The 14,903-nt window shown below is 40.9% G+C and overlaps 1 protein-coding gene across 12 annotated transcripts in view; it reads right to left on the reverse strand.

The window, feature by feature from the left end:
* Nucleotides 1–11,688, reverse strand: part of ep400 (E1A binding protein p400) — a 32,734-nt gene extending 21,046 nt beyond the window's left edge. For 10 of the 12 annotated variants that reach the window (XM_073867701.1, XM_073867702.1, XM_073867696.1 and 7 more), the window contains exons 1-21: nt 10,339–11,688; nt 9,999–10,106; nt 9,760–9,844; nt 9,340–9,459; nt 6,786–7,183; nt 6,407–6,712; nt 5,880–6,065; nt 4,449–4,589; nt 4,168–4,246; nt 3,989–4,044; nt 3,851–3,908; nt 3,682–3,776; nt 3,152–3,260; nt 2,840–3,027; nt 2,581–2,758; nt 1,637–1,773; nt 1,261–1,430; nt 928–1,102; nt 569–705; nt 297–483; nt 49–218 (exon numbers count right to left, since the gene is read on the reverse strand). In XM_073867701.1, coding sequence (XP_073723802.1) covers nt 49–218; nt 297–483; nt 569–705; nt 928–1,102; nt 1,261–1,430; nt 1,637–1,773; nt 2,581–2,758; nt 2,840–3,027; nt 3,152–3,260; nt 3,682–3,776; nt 3,851–3,908; nt 3,989–4,044; nt 4,168–4,246; nt 4,449–4,589; nt 5,880–6,065; nt 6,407–6,712; nt 6,786–7,183; nt 9,340–9,459; nt 9,760–9,844; nt 9,999–10,106; nt 10,339–11,643 — 4,388 coding nt within the window. In that variant the 5' untranslated portion in view covers nt 11,644–11,688. The remainder of the gene's footprint in view (nt 1–48; nt 219–296; nt 484–568; nt 706–927; nt 1,103–1,260; nt 1,431–1,636; nt 1,774–2,580; nt 2,759–2,839; nt 3,028–3,151; nt 3,261–3,681; nt 3,777–3,850; nt 3,909–3,988; nt 4,045–4,167; nt 4,247–4,448; nt 4,590–5,879; nt 6,066–6,406; nt 6,713–6,785; nt 7,184–9,339; nt 9,460–9,759; nt 9,845–9,998; nt 10,107–10,338) is intronic. The other 2 variants (XM_073867693.1, XM_073867700.1) reach the window with 2 other exon arrangements.
* Between the last annotated feature and the right edge of the window lie 3,215 nt (nt 11,689–14,903).

Genomic DNA, 14,903 nt, shown 5'->3' on the forward strand with positions numbered 1-14,903 from the left:
ACTGGTACAGATTCATTGAGACTGTACAGACAGTCAGCTGCCTCATACCTCATAGGTTTAATTTTGCATGGTCTTGGTCTAGGTGGAGCGTCAGGTGCATTGTAGATCTCCTCAATGAGTTGTTTGGTCATTCTGAGTTTGGGGAAAACCTCCTCGGCCTCATAACGGGTCAGCTTGCCCTCGTTACCAATAAGATCGAACAGAGACATATCTACAGTCTGGAGAAAAATATTACATACATCAGTAACATTATAAACAAACTTTCTTTTTACTGTCAAATGCATTTTTCTCCCCACCTTCCACTGGTCCTGCTGCAGAGCAGTAAGCAGTAACGATGGGGTGTTGTACTGCAGAGGCTGACATATGTAAGAGCTGTGCGTGTTTCTGGTCTGGATCAGGTCTGGATGGTTACAGATCCTCTGCAGCTGCATAAGAACTTCAAGGACTCTCACAAAATGTCCTGTCTTTAGGGCCTCCTGTGCACTGGAGGGCGAGAGAGGAATGAATAAATTTGAAGATTGATGTGGAGAGTGAGAACACGGTTTGGCTGAATGTATTATGTGCCGACCTGGGCTGGATGAGGATGTCCTCGTACATGCTTTTCTGCCTCTTGGACAGACGGCACTTCAGAATGTGCTCGTACTTCTTGGGCAGCTGCTTCTCTACATCTCTTTTGGAGCGACGAAGGATAAAGGGCTGAATCATCTACAAAAGACAATATTAAAACCAAAATGGTAATTGAGGATGTGGATTGTGTGTATTGATGGTTAAACACCTAGACTAGTAAACTAGCTGGTTTAAACTTCCATAATGTATCACCAAGGTGCCTGTGATGCTGGGGACATGTGCATTTCTTGATATGTGACATTTTTATTAACCTCCATTTTAGGATACACTTTGAATGCATGCAGGTTTGTCAGTCCTTACCCTGTGCAATCTGATGACCAGCTTGTGGCAGTAGTCCTGGTTCTGATCAGTGCCGGGTTTGACAGGGAAATTGAGGTAAGGGTGAGTGATTCCTGGCAGGAGGAAGTGGATCATGGTCCATAACTCTTTCAGAGTGTTTTGTAGAGGTGTGTTGATTAAGAGGATCCTCTGATGACTATTAAACAGACAGAGACAAAAATAAAGATCACACACACTTCACACAAACGTGATAAACTAAATATACCTTTGCTTAAACTACAAAACAATCTGGACAAGTTAAGATTCAACAAGATACAAGAGATTTCTTTAAGATTTGTGGAGACGCTTTCCAACCTTTTGATATTGAAGATGGTTTCCCAATGTTTCTCAGTCATATTCCTGATGAGCTGAACTTCATCCAGCACCAGGTGCCTCCAGCGTCTCTTGAGGAAATGGGCGTGATCTTTCAGGAGGAGCTTGTATGATGTCACACATACATGGAAGCTGTTGGGTTCACACCACCTCTGTACACCAAAAAACAATGAGTGAGAATAGACAACAGGAACACATTTAATAAACAGCTTTTCCATGAGACTTTCAATGAAGCTAATTTGAAAATTACAACTTTGTGCATGCATGCCAACTGCTAAGCCCCAACTTTGAGAACAGGGCTGGATTTACAACAAGTGCAGTACACAGTTGGTCACATAAAAAGATTGCTGATTCATACCGATCTCTTGTATCTGCGCTGCTTTCTGCTTCCGAGATACAAGAGTATCTTCAGTCCAGGACACCAGCGTTTAAACTCCATCTCCCAGTTTAGAAGTTTACAAGTTCTCACCACCACCAAATGTGGTCCCCATATACCTGCAATGCCAAGATAGCAGGTCAAAACCAACGGGCAAGCTTTGTAAAGCCAACACGGAAGTGTTGGGGTAAATCTTCTTGTAACTCATCCATTTAAATTATATTAAGTCTTAACGTGTTGATTAAATAAGGGCGTGACCACTTGAATAACGGGTAAATTTTCTCGCTGCTGTCACTACCGTCGAGCTAGATGGGCGTGCTACCAGGCACCTCAGGTCCTCCCACATAAAGCATCTTAGCCTATTTTCGGTTATACGCGAGTGATGCGCTGCCAAGATGGTGACAGCAGGCTCCACCTACTTTGGGCTTCAAAAACTTTGGGCTCATCAGAAACCTAACCCCTCGTTCAGACAGCCAGCAACGTTATCGCTGTGTGTCGCTTGTCTCTTTCAATGAGGCATTTCTAAAGCTGCTTGTCATAAACAAATGAGTACCATCCACGCCAGTAGCTGACGAGAGAAGGATGACGTGAACTCCACTGCTTTGTTCTCATTGGTAGTCGCTCCCGAAATTCGCTCGACATTTGCATAAAGTTAAACTTTTCTTAACTTTCTTGCGTCGCTGGACACGCCCATACGGTCGCCAACGGTCACTTTCGCTCGTGTCGCCGGAAGTCGGCAGGTTTCCATTGAAATGAATGAGATCGCGTCGCCCTGCTACTGCTTGTCGTTGGCTGTCTGAATGGGGCGTAAGGGTGACGTCACGGACACTACGTTCATATTTTTTAGTCTTTGGTCAAAACACATCCTTTACCATTCATTAAATTAGAACAAACATTGATCGTCTTATTTCTATGATGGAGGGTACCTTGGTTGCAAGCCAGATGAGCAAAGTAAGCCACAGTCTGTACGGTTTTGCCAAGTCCGGTCTCGTCTGCCAGGATGCCATTGAGGTTTTTGCGATGGAGGCTTGCCAGCCACTCCACCCCAACCTGCTGATAGTCCCTCAGAGCGCCGTGCAGAAGAGCAGGAGGAGAAAAATTACCCTAACAGGAGCAAGAGATTGACCGAGTTAGAGACAATTGAGTAAACAAGTTAACAAGTTAAGTTTTTAAAAACAGACTCACGGTCAAAGCAGTCCTAGCACTTCCTTTGGGTAGAATGAGGTCTGTTGCCGCAGCAACTTCTGCAATATCTTTTGTGGCCTTTCCATTAGCCCCGGTAGATGATCGCTCAGCCCCGCGGTACTGATCCATGCTTAGCAGAGAGTCTATCAACACTGCATCATGTGGACTGTCCAATGGAGAATCCATGTCTAAACAAAAATTAAAACCGTGATTGGTACAGCAAAAATGTTCATTTGAACATCTTTTGCAATTCGTGATTTTGACCGTTTTAGCTTTCATAACAGGTTGTTTTAGTAGCAAATATACACAGACCATCGGCTTCCTCTTTGTCTTCATCCTCACTCTGGTTGCAGGGCTGTGGCCAATCAAATCCCTCGGCATAAGCTCCGGCATACTGCTTCACCAGATCATCCAATGGCACCTCAGCTACAGAAAAAGACACACAGATGTACAGTGTTTACAGCTGTAATAGATACTGTGTTTATTTCATCACTTCTGCCCAAATGGGCATGTTTATTTAAATAATAATAAACGTCAATATATATTGATACTATATTTCCTCACCTCTAAACTATTTTTTTTCAACCACGGTATACATTTATACAAAATGCTACTCTATAATTCCAGGGTATAGTCTGTTTTATAGTCTGTTTTGTACACAAACGTACGTGCACGGTCGAACACAACCTTGGAAAATATATATTATATTATTTACAAAAATTGCGTCATGCGCACAGAGCCTTGCATACACGTATAAAATGGACCATACTTCGGCCTATGGTCCGATAAACTTCGGTTTATGTCATGTCTAATGTCAAATCTAGACTAGAGAGAGGATAAAACTCAGCCTCTTTAGTCAGTACGGCCAGTTCGGCTTTCTGATCCGCTGCCACCTCTGTAGCCTCCTGTTCTTCTATCGTACTCTCCTCATCTTCAACTGCAAAACACCACATGCTTTTAAATGACAGGAAGACAGAAACCAGTCGAAAGATGCATGAGTGCAGAACATACCCTCTACATCTGACAGCGAGGTGCTTGATTTTCTCTTGCGGGATGGACCAGCCTCCTGCTTAAAGAAAGACATAGGCTTAAGCTTTGTGACGGCTAGTCAAATAGTTTCTGAAGACGATACAAGGATGAAGATCTTACCACTCTACTTTCTTTATCTGATTTCTCTCCTGGCTTGGCCGACTTGCCACACTGCCCTGTAGCAACACAATGTATTCATTTTGACTGATGCGACATATAGTCCGGAAAATACGGTACTTTGAATGGACTGTAAGTAGATTTCGATAAAAGCACCCATTGTATGCATTAGTAAACCTTACCTTTGGTTGGTGCCTTAAGCACGCTATGAACTTTTTTTTGTTTGTCATAGATCTCGAACCGTAACTTGATTTCAACAACCTGTGAAAAGACAGAAAGAGACATTTGAGTAACCAGAACTCTACAAATTGCACACGGCTGTGGTATACTACAAATCAAATGTCTCAACACAATTTTTGATTAGTAGAAAAACTAAACTATGTCAAACTATAATATAAAAATTTGACCAGATTGTAAGAAGCTGTATCCAAAGTACTGTCTGTGAGTGTAAATGAAGGTTTACCTGTTCGATATTGGACCAGAAGTAGTCAACACTGCGAGCAATAGTGCTGGCAATGTGTCGCAGTCTCATCTCCTCCTCCCTCTTCTCTCGTTCTTCAGTCTTCTTCTGCTCTTCCAGGTAACGCGCGCAAGTGCGCACAAGCTACAGGCAAAGACAACATTTAACTCAACATGAAACAATCACACTCCACAAAAAAGCAGGACCTCAACCTGCTCCATACTGAACCCTCATTGATACCAATATGCAAGTATGCAACCACATACACAAAGACCAGATGCTATGTAGATTTAAATGCAGATGAGCTACAGCTCATCACTCCCTTAACAACAGACAGTGAGCACTTTTAGTTAAAAATAAATCTGATTCCTGTGAATACAGACAATAGTATCTTTAGCCACATTAGCGCTACAATGTGCTAAAAACACATTTAGAAAAGCTTTTGGGTAAAATTAACAAGTAGTCAGTGGCCGTTGACTGGGCTTCGTTTGTGTGACATCACATTAACAAGAGAATCAAAACAGCATGTGGTACTAATGAGACTACATTGGTTTATTGGGGATTAAAAAAAGATTTTGTCATTGTAGGGTTCACATAATGCCAACACACATTTGGGTGATTCTGGCGAAATTAGACTTATGAGGTGTCATGAAACATTTTGATAAAAAGTAAATGCAAAGCAAAGAGTATCAAAATAAGAAGCATACAGATACAAACATCTCTTCATGTACTATTTTGGACATGATTTCAAATGACATCATACAAACCAATTTTTTTTCCACATTTAAGGGGAAATTTTTCATGTCCATTAATTGATTTGGGTTCTTTGACATGGAAATATTTATGATTAAAAAAATCTAAAAAATAAAAAGCTTCAGTGCATGTTATACAATAAACATTTACAGTAAAGAAACATGTGGTATTTTGTGATCATTGGTAAATGTAGAGACAATAATAAGGAATATAAATGTCCAAGAAGAATGTTCTCATCCTCCGCAACAATTTTTAATCGTTGTTTAAGCCCTCAAGAAACTAACATTTTAAACAAAAATGTTGAAAGGGACATAATTGACTGTGACACTAAAAATAAATGTTGAAATTTTGTTTGTACCTAGACAACTTTTTAGTTCTCATTACCGAAACATGAGTTTGTAAATGCATAATGTAATATCATTTTGCGATAATTAATAATTATACATTTTTTATAATGATAATCTAAAAAATGTAAATAATTCTATAGGAAATATTTTTTAAATCCTCTAAAAATAATGGTTATAGTACGTTCAGACCTTAATTTTATATGTGCAAAAAAATTGGCTTCGATGGCTTTTTAAAAAAATCTGATGCTGGACACATTTTAAGTCTGGATTTCGTGAGAATCACCCATTTATGTCCAAACACCTTATGAATTCAATACTTTTTGAGTATTCTCACCTTCTTGGCAGCAGCCATCTTCCAGCGCCTCTCCTGGGCAAAGTCAGCAGCCATCCACTGCATCTCCTCCAGCAGATAGTCCCAGTGGGATTTGGGCCTGCACGCCTCCTGAAGTTTGGGTAAACGGCTGGCCGACCACTGGCCCTCTTTACGGAGCTCTGCGATGCGCTGGTGAACGTGACTCTCCTACAACACAGAAACAATATCAAAACTGTTTCCTAAGATAGTGGAGGTGACTTACATTAGTAAATTTAACAAAATGACAATTTTTTGTAATTCATATTACACATTTAAAAGGGAAGTGTGTATTTCTTGCCATGGTTAAGCTGATGACACCATCCATGTATTGTGTGATGCTTATTTTGATATTGTCATTTAACCGAGGTTTAGACTTATAGTCATGTGTGCACATTTTCCAAATTTAAAATCACATTTTATATCTGCGCCAAAATAAAAATGATATCTGATCATTTACACAATGTCATGTATATTTTAAGATCTTATTCTAGTCTGTTCTTGTCTCTCACCAGCTTGGCTTGTTCTGCTTGCTTGTCCTGAGAGCATTCCTGCGAGTTCTGCCCAAACGGACTCTGAGCCACCCCGGATAACTTAAGCCCTGTGGTTCCATTCGTGGTAGCGAGTTTGGACTGCGCAGCAGGGGAGAGACTGGGACCGGCACTGGGTGTCCGGACCGGGACAGAAGGATACGGGGAGGGAAGAGAGGTAGGAGATATGAGGGGGGCAGGAGACATGGCAGGGGTGGAGTGTGAATTGGACATCAAACGCTGGGCGGGCTGAGAAGTGTCTAAACCTGGACGCGCAAGCGCCACAGTCTGAGAAAAAGAGACAAACTTTAGAGGAGTGTACAAAACGTAAAACTTATTAAATTCTTTAATTCCTACTCACTGGTTGGCCAGGCTGCATGACTGATTGCTGCATTTGCTGTTGTTGCTGCAACTGGGAGTGGAGTCCTGACTGCATCTGTAGCTGCGCCTGCAGCTGCGCATGCGGGTTGACCGGAGCCAGCACGGCTCCGGGACCCTGTACGACCTTCATCTGCGCCTGGAGCTGACCTCCGGCGGCCTGAGTCTGCTGCTCCACCACCATAGCCTGACCCTGGGAAAGGGAGAGAGGCAGCCCCACCATGGAGAGCCCACCTGGGGGAAGACGACCTGGAAGCTGTGGGGGTGGGGTGTGAAGGCTGGCCGCGTTTTGGACAGGTGGGCCTTTGGAGTGGTCGTACTGCTGTTGGTTCTGTTTCTGCCCACCGATCTGTACCGTTTGTGGTGTGGGGGGCATACCTCCTGTTATGTGGGACAAGAGAAGGAGGAGAAAGAGCAGGAATGAATGGGGAGAGAGAGGGCGAGAGAGAATTTATAGAAAGAGAGAAGAAAGAATTGGAAACACAGTATGCTCTTTAAGGTTTTTTATAATAATTGATTAAATTTTGAATAATAATTGCCTTTTAATGCCTTTTATTACCCAATTGGGTGATTCTCGCGAAATTAGACTTATGAGGTGTCATGAAACATTTTGATAAAAAAAGTAAATGCAAAGTAAGAGTATTAAAATAAGAAGCATACAGTTACATCTCTTCACGTACTCTTTTGCACATGATTTCAAATAACATCATACAAACTAATTTTGTTGTTTTTTCCACATTTAACTGAAAAATATTCATTACCGCAACGTGTCCATGACTGGATTTGGGTTCTTTGACATGGAAATATTTATAATTAAAAAATCTAAAAAATAAAAAGCTTCAGTGCATGTTATACTATAAATATTTACAGTAAAGAAACATGTGGTATTTGGTGCTCACTGGTACAATAATAAGGAATATAAATGTGTCCAAGATCAATTTTCTCATCCTCCGCAACATTTTTCTATCATTTTTTAAGCCCTCAAAAAAAACATTTTTTAAAACAAAATTATTGGTAGGGACATAATTGACCAGGTAAGCAGTTCTTATTTTTTCTCTCTAGATAAAAGTTGAAATTTTGTTTGTCATAGTACCTAGACAACTTTTTAGTTCTCATTACCGAAACATGAGTTTGTAAATCCATATATTTAATGTAATATAATGTTGCGGTAATGATAATTTTTTATAATGATAATCTAAAAAGTGTAAATAATTCTATAGGAAATATGTTTTAAATCCTCTAAAAATAATGGTTATAGTGAGTTCAGACCTTAATTTTATATGTGCAAAAAATTGGAGTCTGGATTTCGTGAGAATCACCTTATTTCCTAAATATTCCAATCAACCTTTGAGTATTATGTTATGTGTTACCAGTGATGTGTTACACAGCACTGGAGAAACGGGAACATTAATAAAAGATAATGTTCATGTCACGATGACTACATAACAAAACTTAAGAAAGATTTATATGTTCTAATGAATGAAAAGTAAAAATCTTGTAAAAATCAAAATACTTATACGCTCAATGCTCTAAAAACACTACTATGAAGAAAACTAATCATGCACTACCATTTAACTACCTATATGTAAAAGTCTAGGTACAATAAGAAATCAAGAAAAAGAAAGAGAACCAAAAAGAGAAAAGGAAATCAAAAGGAAAAGGCACAGGAAGAAAAATGGACACAACTAAGCACCGACTCGAATCGTGATCATGCATGAAGCGGGTTATACATTTCTGACATCAGCATTAATATTTCAGCTGCACATAGCAAAGCAGAGGGTACACAGCAGAGGAAAGACAAGGGGGTTTAGACGTGACACACAAGACTAAGTATTTCCCCTTTTCAGCATCTGAGAATGAGCACCGACTACACCAAACTCATTAAATATCTGAAGCTTTTAATTTACTAAGACTGCTTGTTTAAGACCTTTCATGAGGGCACCGTTTAGCTCCTCACCATCAGATCATGAATTATTATGGAAACCTCGGATGTAAACTAAAAAGATGATGTGACAATAAAAGGACAAACGAAAAATAACTTGCTAGATGAAGGGAACCAAGTTTGAAAATGCACTGAGAATCCAAATCGAGTTTAGTGAAGAGGGGTCGTGGTTTATAGGAAAGAATGGTCAAGAACTAAACAGAAAACAAACACGATGTGAATAAAAAGACATCCCGGTGAAGGGAACAAATTGGGACTCATCGTCCAATGAGCCACAGATGAAATCCAAGATGCCATTATGGCAAAGAAGAACGTAAACGCATGAGGTGAATGGCTCGAAGAACTAATGAGAAAATCATAAGTAAATAAGAGTGATGTGTTTCCATTCATCTTCAACTGGATCTTCTTCCCATCATGTTTCCTCTGATGGTTTGAGATGAGGCCTAAGCTTGAACAGAGCCCCAATAAGTAGATCACAACTGGAAGATGATGCTTGAAATAAAGGTGAAGGTTCAACTTGAATTCTGAATGCCTCCAGCAGCAATGAATAACGTAACAAGAGCGGACCCGGCCCGAAACGCAGCGGCGCTCCTACCTTGGGCTGTCGGCATGAGCTGCTGGAGGGTAACGCCGGGAGATCCTAAAGGAGTTACGGCGGGGTGCTGGAAAATCATCCCATGCCGACCCACTTCCATCCGGGACCTCTTAGCCTGATCTGGGATGCAAAACACACAATACCCTCAAAACGCAAAAAACCTCCCTCCCGAGAAAAAAAATGGGATACAGAACAGGAAAGCAAAATGGGATAAAGCACATAGCAATGAAGTTTGGACATCAGCGGACAGCTGTTCCTTTCTCGATTACAGGCTTCAAACACAGAGCTGGGAAAAGATGCTGGAATATTGAGTAAGCAGAAGCAAATCGGAGGGGAGGAAAACAAAAGAACAGGAGGAGGAAATAAGGAAACTAAAGAGAAAGAAACATCTCCACCTTTGCACTGCCAACGTCGCCCTACCTGCTTGCGCCATGGCTTGCTGCCGTTTGAAAGCCTCCATGTCCACAGGGTTGGAGATGCTGCCACCTGCCACCCCTGCATGGGTCTGCGAGATAAAGAACAGATAGCAAAAACAATCATTTTTAAGCTTTATGGCCTTAAAAAAAAGATGAGACTAATTCTCTCAAACCACATCATGAAAATAAGTAAGTAACAGCTTAAATGTTGGTGCTGGTTCCCAGTAAGGAAGACTTCATCACCTGGAACTGCTGCGGAGCGGAGAACGCTGCAGACACGTTGGGTGGGAGTTGCGTAGCTATAGCAACAGGAGTCACTGTCTGTCCATCCTTTCCAGTTACTACTTTCACCTGAAAGGTTGTCATAGAAACAGATAAAACATAAAGACACAGAAAATATCTCTCGATGTTTCCGACTGAAACCGAGAGCAAGATGAATTACAGTGTTTCTCACAACTGAACATCTAAGGGTTTAAATTTTGTAGTGGATTTAAAAAAAAGAGCAGAGAATAAAAAAACATTTCAAGGCTTTTTAAGACCATGAAAACTCTGGAGTGTATATTATAGCTCAAGCATCCTTTACCTCATCATTTATGACCTCTGACTGCTCTTCCTCCTCTTCTTCATCATCGAGGTCAAGATCATTTTGCCTCAAGTAGGTGAACAGAGGCACGCAGGGCTTTTTCTTAAAAGCAAGATAGTCCATCATATTTCCCTGCAGGTGCTGGAGGAAAAAGAGCTCGATGAGGTAATCCTTAAACACCTCTTTAAGACTCTCCATCTTTTTCCCGTGATGCTCCAGGCACTGCTTCCTCAACTGCGCCACTTCTGGATTTGAAGGCGCGATCTCCTCCAGCCTTCTCGGTTGCATCTTTTTCACACTGGTGGGGGTCAGCGATTGGTTCGAAAGACCCTGGGAAGGGTTGCTTCGGGATGGGCTGGAAGGAGGGATGGTGGAAGGAACTCCAAAAGAAGCCGTCACGGGGGCCGCCACACCTGCCACCATGCCTTGTCCGTTCTTCTCATAGATCATGCCAGGTCGTGCCAGCTGCCCTTGGATGATGCTGCTGATCTGCGGTGGTAGATTAGAAGTGGTGATGTGCCCGGGGCTGCCCAAAGTCGGCAAAGCGGCCCCTGATGCAACAGGACTCTGTGGTCCTAAATGGTGGATGGTGCCACCCGTTTGAGAGTGAGGCTGGGACAGTCGTCTTTCTCGGATTGCCCCTGGCGTCCCGGGAGAGGTAAGCTGAACGGTTCCTGCGGTGGTTGAAGCCAACTGCGTCAATCCTGTTGGATCCTGGTACACAAAATGGCCACTTCCGGGTGGGCTGCCTAAACTGATTTGCCGAACCATTATACCCGCCTCAACAAACCGAGTCGGGCTCTGACCACACACGCCCGGTCTGGGCACACCCTGTATGGGGACTGGACTGTGTTGGGTGGGACTCTGAGGCTGCATGGTCTGAGGCAGGGGTGACGTCACCTGTATGTAAGATGATGACCCGGGTTCGAACCTCCACTGCGGGGGCTGGTGCTGAAAGCCAGGGGATGCTGGGCTCTGCAGAGGCAGAGAGGTGAGGGTGATCTGCTGGTTCCCAGGAACATTTTGTACAGTGATGTTCACGTTCTGGCCTGTTACAGGGCTCCCTCTCATGAAGATTTGTAAATTTGGAGACTGTGGTGCGGATGGACTTGCGGAGGGGGCGAACGATGTCACCGGTGACTGAGGATGATTGGCATTTGCCTGTTGTTGTGTAACTGCCATTGGCAGTTGCTGCTGCGATTGTTGCTGTTGTGGCTGCTGTTGGTCTTCTGTCTCGGATCCAGTGACAGACTTGGATCTCTGGAGATTCCTCGGCACATTTGGTGGGCCTCCTCCATGGTGCATTGCGTGGCACTTTTACTGTATTAAAAACACTTGTTAAAAGACAACAGTGCAGTGTTATAATGTAGAGATGTAGTATAACTATACTATATAGTATAGCAATAAACAGATTAGATTTGGATGAAAACATCTAAATGCTAAACAGATAACACTTACATTGTAGCTTATAAATAATAACACACTGCAGAATTTTAAACACTTTAAATCAAACCTGTGAGTAATAAATAAACTATTTAAAATGTATATTATTTAAACACATGAATAGATGACAGTATTGGACATCTTAAACCCAAAATCAACCAGAGGTTACTACTGTACCGATTACCTCTGACAGTAAATCCATGCCACTCTTTAAATTTGCCATGGCAACGAAAGCATCCGCCAAAATAATCAGTATGGTATGAATCTGACAGACACTGTAAAATTATTTCACAATTAATGTGATTTGTAGTAAAATAACGTAGCTATGACATTTAAGCAGAAACATCGGTTGTTATTGTTTATTTTAATAAGGTATAAACTGCACTGTGAGACTGACAGCACTGACTGTAGCAGAAGATGCTTTCGGCTCGCATTCATAAACACGGCGCCTTCCGCATACATGACCACAGCTTGCTAGTGCTAACAAACCTGCACAACCTGCACATATAAACTCTCAGCTCTTATTATTCAGTGTGAGCACACTCAACAGACACAACTGCATTCTGTAGGACTTTAAGGTTGTTTTGTGGATGCGAGCATTTAAATACGGTGCATTAGCACCGACTGCTAAACACAAACATCAACACACTTGTTAAAACACCGTCCTGCACTCCTGGCCATTCACTGTAACGCTCTTCTCAAAGTATAAACAACAAATGTGTCTGTGTTAACGCTCTCACAAACACAACGCGAAATAAAACTGTTAGAAACGGTTGACAGATGCTTCTGTCTGAAACATGGCGATAGACTGCTTATTTTTTTCTTTCTTCTCTGAACACCCGGAAGAACTCCTGTGAGAGCGTGACCTTTGCATTACGGACAGCGGTAGTAGCCAATCATATTAGTTATTGTGAGAACTGAGCCAATCGCGTGCGGAAAGGCGGGACAGTCGTAGGTTTTACTTCCTGTCGATTTCTTTCATTTTTTTATTGCAATATTCTTAAAAAAATAAAACACATAAAAGGCCAACAAAGTATATCCATTACATATACTAAATATGTGAAATATAATGATAAACAGATACAATAATTAAATAATAAAAAAACTACAATTTTACATTGAAACAAGTACAACCTATTACTAAATTAGTCATATTTAAAGCTTTACAGTAATTTAAAGTCCTTTAAAATTTGTTATTTATGATATATTTTCTCGATTTCTTTCAGAGCTAAAGCAAGTATGAGTTATATTAAAATTGCATAGATCATGAGTGTGTATAATGTTGAATTATATCCTATTATTGCGTATGTTTTAAAGTAAGACTAAATTTTACAAAATATCTTAAGATTTTTTCATATATCTGCTTAGAATCAGTTTAATAAGCTGTTTAGGTAAATTGATAAAAAAACAGTAGCCTAAGATGTAAAATAAATCTTTGGTGTCCCCAGAGTACATAGGCCTATGTGAAGTTTTAGCTAAAAAAATTATTTAGCATTATCATTTATCTTTAATTTATTTAGCATATTAAAATTCCCACTTTTTAGGTGCGAGCAAAAATGTGCCATTTTGGGTGTGTCCTTTAAAAATGCAAATGAGCTGATGAAATGCAAACACTGATCGCAATGATGGTGGATTGTTGAAATTGAAACTTAATTGTGCTGTCAATTTTTTCTCTCTCTTTCTCTCTGCATTAAATGGCAGTGCAGGTTGGATAGTGCAGGTTAAGGGGCGGTATTATTATAATATGATCCCCTTATGACATCACAAGGGGAGCCAAATTTCAATGACTTAATTTTTCACCTGCTTGCAAAGAATGGTTTACCAAAACTACAATCCCAAATCAGAAAGTTGTGACACTGTAAAAATTGTGAGTAAAAAAGAATGGAATTATTTACAAATCTCATAAACCTATATTTTATTCACATTATAATATAGATAACATATCAAATGTTAAATGTGAGACATTTTGAAATGCCATGCCAAATATTGGCTCATTTTGGATTTCATGAGAGCTACACATTCCAAAAAAGTTTGGACAGGTAGCAATAAGAGGACCGAAAAGTTAAATGTTCATAAGGAACAGCTGAAGGACCCATTTGCAACTTATAAGGTCACTTGGCAACATGATTGGGTATAAAAAGAGCCTCTCAGAGTGGCAGTGTCTGTCAGAAGTCAAGATGGGCATAGAATCACCAAAAATAGTTTTCTGAGTTTCTCAGAGAAACATTGCAAAGAGTTTAAAGTTATCATCATCTACAATGCATAATATCATCCAAAGATTCAAAGAATCCGGAACAATCTTCACAGAAAACCATACTGGATGCCCATGATCTTAGGCCCTTAGACGGCACTGCATCACATACAGGAATGTTACTGTATTGGAAATCACAACATGGGGTCAGGAATACTTCCAGAAAACATTGTTGGTGAACATAATCCACCGTGCCATTCATCGTTGCCGGCTAAAGGTCAAAAAAGAAGCCATATCTAAATATGATCCAGAAGCACAGGCATTTTCTCTGGGCCAAGGCTCATTTAAAATGGACTTTGGCAAAGTGGAAAACTGTTCTGTGGTCAGACGAATCAAAATTTGAAGTTCTTTTTGGAAAACTGGGACGTCATGTCATCCGGACTAAAGAGGACAAGGACAACCCAAGTTGTTATTAGCTCTCAGTTCAGAAGCCTGCATCTTTGATATATGGGATTGCATGAGTGTATGTGGCATGGGCAGCTTACACATCGCGAAACACACCATCAATGCTGAAAGGTTTATCCAAGTTCAGACGTTGTCTCTTTCAGGGAAGACCTTGCATTTTTCAACATGACAATGCCAGACCACATACTGCATCAATTACAACATCATGGCTGCGTAAAAGAAGGATCTGGGTACTGAAATGGCCAGCCTGCAGTCCAGATCTTTTACCCACAGAAAAGATGCGAAAAAGAAGACCTAAAGACAGTTGAGCAACTAGAAGCCTGTATTAGACAAGAATGGGACAACATTCCTATTCCTAATCTTGAGCAACTTGTATCCTCAGTCCCCAGACATCTGCAGACTGTTATAAAAAGAAGAGAGGATGCCACACAGTGCAAACATAGCCTTGTCCCAACTTTTTTGATGT

This window comes from Misgurnus anguillicaudatus, chromosome 5, assembly GCF_027580225.2.
Source record: "Misgurnus anguillicaudatus chromosome 5, ASM2758022v2, whole genome shotgun sequence".
In the NCBI taxonomy this organism is placed as follows: domain Eukaryota; kingdom Metazoa; phylum Chordata; class Actinopteri; order Cypriniformes; family Cobitidae; genus Misgurnus; species Misgurnus anguillicaudatus.